The sequence below is a fragment of the Paroedura picta genome, chromosome 7, assembly GCF_049243985.1.
Source record: "Paroedura picta isolate Pp20150507F chromosome 7, Ppicta_v3.0, whole genome shotgun sequence".
NCBI classification, from domain to species: Eukaryota; Metazoa; Chordata; class Lepidosauria; order Squamata; family Gekkonidae; genus Paroedura; species Paroedura picta.
Genome location: NC_135375.1, coordinates 59,284,600 through 59,294,688, shown reverse-complemented (window position 1 = coordinate 59,294,688; position 10,089 = coordinate 59,284,600). Strand labels below are relative to the sequence as shown.

General features: G+C 41.7%; 1 protein-coding gene across 1 annotated transcript; it reads right to left on the bottom strand.

The window, feature by feature from the left end:
• Positions 1 to 4,120: 4,120 nt before the first annotated feature.
• On the bottom strand, positions 4,121 to 8,686 carry LOC143840973 (uncharacterized). Its single transcript, XM_077344478.1, has 3 exons — positions 7,350 to 8,686; positions 7,081 to 7,164; positions 4,121 to 6,825 (listed from the first exon to the last, which is right to left on the bottom strand). The coding sequence occupies exons 1-3, from the start codon at positions 7,423 to 7,425 to the stop codon at positions 6,323 to 6,325; spliced, it is 663 nt and encodes a 220-aa protein (XP_077200593.1). The 5' UTR covers positions 7,426 to 8,686; the 3' UTR covers positions 4,121 to 6,322.
• Positions 8,687 to 10,089: the final 1,403 nt, after the last annotated feature.

Here is a 10,089-nt window from a genome sequence, read left to right as displayed (position 1 = left end):
GGGTCGCAGTTTGACTACCCCTGGCTTATGTTCTTAAGGATTCGACTTCTACTGTTGTCCTTTTAAAAAGTATTTCTTAATCATAAACCAGACTCAATTTTTTCTTCTGCTACCAATGGGCACCAAAAGACTCTAAAGACCTTATTATTGCCAGAAAAGTACAGATACTGATAACATACAATCTGGGATTCAACTTTGTCAGTATGCGATCAAATTTTGCCAAATGACTTAAAATGGAGCTCAGTCTTCCTAACTGTATGTTTTGAAGCTGAGCTGTGATTCCATCCAACACAGTCATGGCCCACTGAAATCTGGAACTCCATGCTGAACTCTTATTCCTCTTAAGTCGCGTCCTTTCTGCAATCCTTAGTTTATCCTGTTAAACTACTCCAAATAGTTGGTCAAACATTTATGTAGAAAGGAATTTAAGATAATTCAGATGATATTAAATACTGGTTAACTTTCTTCAGTAATTCCTAATAGAACCAAAGCATTGTCTCAGCCAAATTACAAAGTTGCTTTCCATATTCTGTTAGTGGCCAAACCACTTCTCAGTCAGAAGGGAGGTTTGCTTGCCAGTACCTCACCAAAACAACACTACTAGGCTAGAAATGTACAAATATAGATCAGTTTTACCCCCAGAAACTGACCCAGCCATGTTTGTATATTTGCAGCATACAAAAGGTACATTGTCTAGTCAAGCTGGATGACAGATCCCTGGATCATATTGATTACATCATTAGACCAATGAAGGGGGCTTTTCATTGACTTTTCTCTTTCTCCAGATTAGTAACATCTATTGACAGGCAAATGGTACCCAGGGCTTTGCTAAACTCTTGATCACCTCAAGTACGCTTCTCTTTTCACCACAACTGTGGTCCTCCTTTAATTAGTTTTCTCAGACATTTTCCATCCTTAATCACTGGATCTGGATCATCAAGTTTCTATTTGCATTCCTGCAAACTAAATTTACATTACGGCTCCTATTCAGGTAAAAATGCAACTTTTTGTCTTTAACTGGGGAACTCACCTAGACAAATTATTGGTGTCTTCACTGGTAATACAGTCAGAGGGGTTTTTGTTTTTTTAATCCAAACCATGCCAGAACCAGCCTATTGTTTACATTTCTTCATACTGGTAATCGAATCAAATCCTTTGTTTTAGAAGTTAGCAGCCCAGCCTTGGCCTCTGGACACAAATTTGGGTATTTAAGAGATACAATAGAGCACATTCTCTCTATGTGTGCTCTTGGATCTGTACATATAGCCAGTACACTGGACATCCTGCTGTCTCTTCTACCCAGATTTCTCCACATCATGGAAAGGAGCTATAACTTTTCTTTTGTCAGAATTATTATCCTCTCATCTCTGTCTTTTCCTCTTGTGTGGGTTTAACTGCCTGAAAGTGGGTTTTAGTTGTAATATTTGCTTTTCAATAAAGAACACTTTCATATAGTTTCAATCTGGTCTCTGTGTGAGTTTTCTAAAAAACCATCCTCATAAATGGTGATCCCATTTGTTTTCCCCCACCCCTTGCTGTCTCCTACTCACTAATTCCCCACCTAAATTCAAGAGACAGTCTATTTGAGATACCCATTCAATCCTGCTTTCCTTGTTCAAAACGTTAAGTACATTGTGTGTACCAATTTGAATAGATATATTTTGCACTTAGTGAACCATTTAATTTCTCTTTGTTCTATTCCTGATAAATGGTTAAAATTCATTACTCAGTCTTTCAAAGATCTCCTCTTAGTCCACAGCTTTGGTTATGTCTAACTGTGTAGAACAGATTGCCAAACTCTTGATAAAGTGTGTGGGGGGGGTGTTTGTGGGGGAGATTGTGGCTTAAAATTGGCCCAAAGGAATAGTGATAAATACTGACTGAAACTTCTACATTATGATCTACAAATTTGTTGAGGTTTCTAGCATGGGAACCTAGTTTTTTATAATTCAATTATTTTTGAAGAACACTAGTATATCTTGGCCTACAGTTTGGAAACCACTGTTCTAAGGTTTGCTCTTTAGGGACTTTGATTTCTTATTATACTGTAATCAGGCTTCCCAGTGCCATTATTTCAAGTACAATAAACTACCTTCACACATGTAAGACCCCACTGATAGGAAAGGGAATAGGGTAGATTGGAGAATAACCACCAGAGGAATATGCACATTGTGGAGTGGACAGTTGCCCTCTGAATATAAAAGAGAAGCACCATGATAATACTTTCTGTGTTTTCTCTTGGTCTTGTTTTCCTGTTCTCTGAATGTTAATGTTGTCATCCTCATTCATGTTCTCATTTGTTTTGTATTTCTGTTAATGTCAGCACTCTGTTTGCTTTGGTCAACTGCCCATTTTTGAAGCAATGACTCCAGAGGCTCACATTCATTATCTCTTTAACAAGAGCCTGCTACATGCTCCCTTTGGACTGTGGTACCAATTTCAGATACAAACTATTTGCCTCTTTGCATTGAAATTTTTTTCTAAAGAAGAACAATATAAAAGACTTTGGTGCTTAGCCATTTATGCTGGTGACCATTTATGATTTCCTTTATTTTCCATAGCTATAGCTCAGGAGATTAAAATTATCTGCTGATTGTAATCACATGGATGTGTGCTGTCATCTTAAGCAGACCAGCAATCAGCTCTTGAAGCTGTGCCACTTTATGTCTGAAGACTTTTGTTGCAGACATCCTCTGCCATAGTGCAATGCTTCGTCTTGCTCTCTTTTCATGCAACATTCAAACCATAAACTCTCAGGCTACAGGTTGGGGCAATAAGAAGCAAACAAAAATATTCTCCCCTTGGACAAGATTTCAAAACCAAAGCAGCATCGCCATCATTATAAGACAAATGAAAAATCCATTGCTCATTTCTTTAAAAACAAACAAACAAAACATGTAGCCCAAATTTAGGACACTCTATTGCTTGATTGCTGTGCAAATTTAACACTGAGGAGAATGCCTATTAAAGACAGAGACATCATGCTTGTAACTGAAAAAGAGATCGTACAAAGCTAAATAAACTTAGCCAGGAAAGAAATGCACACAGAGAATGCCATAGCAGTGCCCCAATGACTCCTAGCCATCTTACGTTTGCACATTTACCCTTCTGATTATATGCTGGATGCTTTCTAGCTAGGGTCCATAGAAGCTGCCTTTAGTTTACAATTTACTTTCTAATCTGCTTTTAGTGGACATTTTGAACTAGAAATTGTTCTAGTCCTGTACAGTTGGTACTTGCATTCAATTCTAAATTAGTATTAGAGGTGGGTATAGCTTACATTGGAAGAACTAGTGTGATGCTTGTGTCCCGTTGGGGTGCGCTAGTACTGTGAAGTCTGTATTGCTAATCCCTCTCAGAGAATGAGATATTTGTACACAGTTACATGGTTTTATGCTCATATATTTTAGCAAATTTTAAATTATTTATCTTGATGGATATTTTCTGTGTGTATGTGTGTACACACACACATATATGCTACAAATTCATGTCTACAACAATTCCTATTGTAATCATTTCTGGATGTGAAAAGATAAAGGGCACCTGTATGGGGACAAACAAGTCAATCTGGAAAGGAATTGCATAAGATTGTAGAAGCTTCTGAATAGACTGTACAGTTCTAAGCAGTGTTACACCCTTCTAAGTCTATTGATTTCAATGGATATAGAAGGGTATAAAATTCCAGTGTTAATTACTACATTGTTCTGTTTCAGAGGCATCACACATTAAACTTCAGAGCATTGCTTTGGTTGTTTTCCCATTTCAAGAGTCTGGGTATTGTCTTCTTTAAGGCTATAGCTCTCTTAAGATGCAGATGACATATTGTGAGAAAAAACTAATTAGATTTGCTAAATTGATGGAGGTAGATCATTATCATAAAATTCAAAAACATATCCCATATAAAGGAACCAAGAAAAGAACCCCCCACCCCAACAGGGTCAGCAGCAACTTGGTAGGCAAGATCATCAAGACCCCAGGAAGTCAAATTAAATGCTTTCATTCCATACTTCACATATGTAATTGAAGTGTTTTGTCTAAAATGGAATAAAGATCACAAGCATATGAAACAAAGGCTTATGCCAAGTACACAGGCAATGATCCCCAGCGATTCTTCTGAGCACACAATAAATAGGAACACAGTTGTGTATTTAAAACTCCCATTAGTTTTCTGAAGGAAAACTTGCAAGGGGATTCTTCCAGTGATTGAGTTATTTAAAAAAACAACCTTTGTCATACTTTCCCAGCATAAGTCTACATCAGCATTTAATCGTTCTCAGGACTATGCAATTTTTTTTTCATTCATCATAACTGAGTCAAATGCTGTTTTTATGGTAAGCAATAGGAAATCTTTTGGAAAAAGTTGCCTCATACAAGGAAATGCAAGGATTCTGCTCTTCCTGCAAAGGTTGGTTGGCTTTATTTTTAGTTTTCCAGTGTCAATATTTTTTTCCCTTTTACAAAGGAAGCATAAGGAACTGCCAGTACTAGAAATTAAAGGGCCTTATTTACAGATCTAATATGATGCAATAAGTACAGTGAGTGACATCAGTGTAACATTGGTCAGAGGGAAGAAAGTTAGCAGGAATAAAAGTTGACACCCAGAAGCAATGCTTTAGAAGTGCAGCAACATTTGACTTTGAGCCAACATAAAAGGAAGCTTAATTTTTCATTATTCAGGGCTTGGGAACCCTGATTATTAAGAAAAATAGAATGTATTTTCATTGGTCCCTCAGTACACACATTAAGTGCTAGAAGAAAACATAGGGCCATTTCGCACAGAGCTCAAAGTGGCTATTTGGTTGCTGTTTGTGAAATCGCTACTTTAACTAGCGAAATGTAACTAGCTGTGCCCGTAACGCACAGCTGCGGTTTTTGCGGAATTTGGCACTTTCACTTCTCGTCACTTTCGTAACCCACAGGCTTCCGATCTCCGTCTTATCGCTACAAAGGAGGTCCCTTTTTAGCGCTTCTGGCCTTCCGTGCCCGTCAATCAAACTGCAGGGACACCTTTGACCTCAACCCAGAAGCCGAAATTGGTGGGGTTCCCCTTTTTTTTTAAAAAAAACCGAAAACCCCGTAGTAACGCATCATCGTCAAATCATTGGCGCCGTCGGAACGGGTTTTCTATTGTTTTCTATGAACCAGAGGTTGATGCATTGATATGTTTGATTGGTTAATCCCCGCCCACAGTACACGCCCACAGATTACCTGCTTATATGCACCTAGGCAGACACGTGGTCGGCCTCACTCTTTTGTTTGCATAGCCTACTGGCTGCAGCACAGGTTAACGTTGCAATGGAGAGGATTATTTATCAATTGTTGGCTCAAATGCTTGCGGTAGTCCAGCGTATCCATACCACCGTGTCGCAGAGGAGGGCTGCTATCGAGGACTACCGACAACGTATGGCCAGAATGACGACCACCAGTAGAAGACGTTCTCTAAGGGCAACCATGGCGGCTAAGAAACGCTGTCAAGCTCTGGCAGAGGTCCGGTTCCCCAGACAGTTCTGGGTCGACGAAAGATCCTCTGACTGGTGGGAAAATTTTGTGTGGTCTCGCTGGGATGATGACCACTGGATTGCCAACTTCAGAATGTCGAGGGGAACATTTTTTGAACTCGTGGAGGCTCTCCGTGGCCGCATGGAAAGGCAAGTGACTGGCATGCGGCGCCCTGTTCCAGTGGAAAAAAGGGTGGCAGCGGCCTTGTGGTACTTGGCCACCCCGCAGTACTTCAGGACAGTAGCCCAGCAATTCAGATTAGGAGTCACAACGGTTGGCGAGATCCTGCTGGAGTTCTGCCTCGCCATGGAGGCTGAATTGTACAGCAAAGTGGTGTGCCTCGGAGACCGGCTTGGAGCGGTGAGTGTCATTCTATCCCCTTTGCCCTTTAAATTTTTTTTCTTGTTTGACAGGTGAGCAACGAATACGCGATGCACCCCACGCTGACATGCCATGGTTTATATTCTTTTCTTTCCCTTATTCCAGAGTATGGACGGGTTTGCCAGGCTTGGATTCCCGCATTGTTTTGCGGCCGTCGATGGAAGCCACATCCCTATCCGTGCACCCGGGGGAAGCATAAAGGAGTACGGGAACAGGAAGGACTTTTGTTCTGTTCTCCTGCAAGGAACTGTGGACTTCTCCGGACGGTTTATAGATGCCGAGGGAGGCTCATGACTCCCTATAAGCGGCCAAGGACAGACGTGCAGAGCTACTACAACCTCAGTCACTCCCGGGCAAGGAATGTCGTGGAGTCAAAAATATAAACTTTATTTTTCAAACAACAACAAACACAGATAAACTTACGAAGAAAAACTGGCCCAAACTAGGAGGGGGAGAACTTGTCCGCCGGTTTTATTATTCTCTTACCGAGAACAGTCCTCCTTCTTGTTTGTGTGGAGGCATTCTGAGACGGGGTTGGTGGGGTGGGTGCTGGAGGTGGTGGTGTTGGTGTGGGTGGGGGGGGGACGTGGACGGTTATTTGTGGAGGGTTGGCCGTCTCCATGACCACGACCGCCCTCTCCATCAGTCTGCGAATTTGTCTAACCTCCTCCACGCTTTCCCGTAGGGATTGGTTAGAATCCCTGATGAGTGCCCTCAATTTTTTCCCCTCCTGGGCCTGGAGGGCGAGCATGGCTTGGTCGGCGGCTGCAGCATGCCGTGTCTCCTCCTGGCAGTGTTCCAGGAGGCTCTGTCCCACGTTTGTCAAGAGGGAGACGCGCCTGAGCCTGGCGCATTCCCTCATGAGCCTCTCCTCTGCCGGGAGCGCGCCTCTAGGTGGTGGGCTGGCAGGACCCGGGCGTGGTTCCTCATCTTCCAAAAGAACCTCTGTTGGTAAAAATGAGAAACAGAACTGTTAGTAACATTGATACAACCAACACCGACCATGGTGCCCATGGTGGGCTTTTTTGTTTGCCTGTTTTCACCGCAAGACTCTGAACAATGGCTAGGGAGCACATGGTTAGTGTTTGTTTGCGTATTTTCACAGCAAGACTCTCAACAATGCCTAGGGAGCACATGGTTAGTGGTTTGTGACATTGTCCTGCAGTTATGGTTAGAAGGGAACAGTTCATGCATGCTCACCCTCTTGAATATCTAGCCGCCTGCGTTGGGCAGGAGGTCCAGGCACCCCACGCTCTTCCTCCTCCTGCGTGCCGGGTATGAAATCTGCAAAAAAGAAAAAAACATGATTTAGGACCGAATGGTGGCAAAGCAAGCTTCAAAACCTACACCAGCAACGTAGAGGGACTCTCTTCTTTCTCCTAGCAGGGCTGCTGCCCCCTGCACAAACAGAAAAGCACAAAGCAGTTTACACAGCACACCCCCCCCCCATGATTGTCACAAATACTTACCAAGGTTTGTAGATGCCCCCGAATCGCTCTCCACATCCTCTGCTGCTGGAGACTCGCGGGGCTCCGTCCCTGGCATCTGTGTCTCTGTGGACAACAGCAGACAATAGTGAAAAAGGAGCAAGCATACAACCTGAACCACACAGCATGCTCCCAAAGTAGTGGCTAAAGTACTGCAGAAGGCCTATAGCTGAGGCATGCTGCAGACCTTTTTGGATTGTTGGTTAAACATAACTGTTTCAAAAAGCCACCATAGCAAGCCGTGCAAAAAGCCCCATATATTTGGCAACGGATTTCAAAGGATAAAAGTGTTTAAATTTTATTGATACCATGAACTGATGCAACAATTATTCTAGGCACTCCTTTTGCAAACACATGGATAAGGTAAAGCCATTAACAACCCCAGTGATCAAACCAGTCTCTGTTCTGCTCCTAATGAATTGGGCTGATTAAAAAAAACCCTCAAAGAAGCTGATAAAATAACAGAATATAGAGGAATACAGAATATATAAAAGAACCTCTTGTGGCGCAGAGTGGTAAGTGGCAGAAATGCTGTCTGAAGTTGTCTGCCCATGAGGCTGAGAGTTCGATCCCAGCAGCCGGCTCAAGGTTGACTCAGCCTTCCATCCTTCCGAGGTCGGTAAAATGAGTACCCAGCTTGCTGGAGGGTAAACGGTCATGACTGGGGAAGGCACTGGCAAACCACCCCATATTGTCTGCCATGAAAACGCTAGAGGCATCACCCCAAGGGTCAAACCTTTACCTTTACTTATAGAAGGGTGAGTCACAGTTATAGTACAACATAATTATTATTATGGGCAAGTAAGTTACTTGTGCTCAAAGAGCACCCTTTTGTTCTGGGCTTGATTCAAGGGGCAGGTACTGAACTTTGAAACTCTATGCTGACTGGAACCAGGCTAGCACTTGTTCCCAGACCTCTGAGCTTTAAGAGTCTTAGGCCCTGCTTCATTTTCTGCCACATTTATAAATGAAGTGGGCAGCCACAAGGACACAGCCTTTTCCATTGAAACATCTCCTCTGTGGAACATCATTCCATTAACCTTTCTGCCTGGTGCTGTGTTTGTCTTTCTTTTGGTGCCAGGTTAAAACTTTATTCTAGGTATTTTAATAATCGGTAAGCTTGCTTTTATTGCTATTGCTGCTTGTGTTTAAAATGATCCAAAAACATCGGACTGTTGATTTTTTTACTCAAGTAGGAAACAGGGAAGGCAGTATGCAAGTGTAAACAAACAAACAATTGGGCAGTGTATGAAATACTGCCCTTTCCTGGCTTGAAAGCTGAAAACTGGCCAAATATTTCTAAATATGAAATCTCTATACGAAATACCATTGTAAAGATATACATCACACTGTCTGTAAACAATGCTGGTATTTATGCACATTTCCCAGACATTTTGAATTAACCTGTAACATACGTGCATTTTTCTCGCTGTGTGTAGAATCCTTTATATTTTTGTTGGACAGCAATTCAAAATGCAATGCAAACTGAATTGTTCAAGCCTTGCCATTTTTACCAGATCTCCCAATTTTTCAATCCAGTCCATCATTTTTTGAATGTCTTCTTGCCTCCATCTTCTTGCCATCACCATCCTCGCCGCTATGGTCGCTTACTAACTTAGTGAATGGTAGACCAGCAGAAGAATATGAAGGGGTATTTTACACAGGATTTAGCCAGCTAGTTATCTGTATTAATAAGATAGTAGGGTATTCACTGTATTCTAATTGTATAACCTTTCTTTCTGGTTTTTTTTCCATATTTTTACTTTTTTATATAAACTCAATAAATGCTGAAATCCAGCAATAAGAAAAAACCCAAAACTGAATTGTTCAAGAGGGCTTTTCTGCAGAGGTAATAGGACTGCACTGTACACAATGGTTCATAAACTTACTTGGATAAATGATTGTGGTCTATACATCTGGGTAGAGCATATTGAAAGAAGGATCCTATGGTGTATTTTTTGTACCACTTAATGCATCATGTTAATAGTTATGCTATGCTTCAGTTCTTTCTATTGGCATTAGACTTTTAAAATCGATATGTATTGGTTACACGTGCCCCATGTTGCTGGTTGCGCTGATGCATTATATATAAAACCCAGCCATGCACACCTGAGCATGCCAGACCCAAGCCTGGGTAAATGAAGAGGGTTAAGGAAAGACCTGGGAACCTACCTTGTAAAAAATTTTTTGCCAAGATTATTATTATTATTATTATTGATTTATTACCCGCCACTCCCTTGCTAAGATAATCCTATGATAAAGCTCTCTAACGATTATTACATGTTGCCCAGTGATGAGCCTCTCAGGCCATTAGGCACCCAACAACTGACTGGGGAGGAGCAAGGACCTACAGCAAGAAGCCCTGGATTTTATGATGTGCCTGGGGCAAATCCAGCAGGAGCCCCAGGTGCTGATGCTACTGATGATAAAAGCAAGGGTCTATGCTTTACAAAGATGCACTGAATAGCAACTTGGAATGTTAGAGGACTGACTCAAGGAAAATGGGAAATCGTCAAAAGAGATATAATCAAAAGAGATATAGAACATTGACCTCCTTAGGATCAGTGAATTACATTGGACAGATGATGGTTTCTTGTTCATGACACAACTCCATAAGAAAGAACATTGTGTGGCTTTAATTTCAAGCAAAAAATTTTCTTGAGCAGTGGAAAATTTTTCAACAATCAATGACTGAATCATGAGACTTTGAATATCACAGTTG

Excerpts from the sequence above, each read along its gene's own strand:
- LOC143840973 (XM_077344478.1), bottom strand. The coding sequence starts at position 7,425 with ATGCCAGGGACGGAGCCCCGCGAGTCTCCAGCAGCAGAGGATGTGGAG. Across the intron at positions 7,165-7,349 it reads GGGGGCATCTACAAACCTTG|ATTTCATACCCGGCACGCAG; the intron begins GTAAGTATTTGT and ends TCTTTTTTGCAG. Across the intron at positions 6,826-7,080 it reads GCGGCTAGATATTCAAGAGG|AGGTTCTTTTGGAAGATGAG; the intron begins GTGAGCATGCAT and ends TTTTACCAACAG.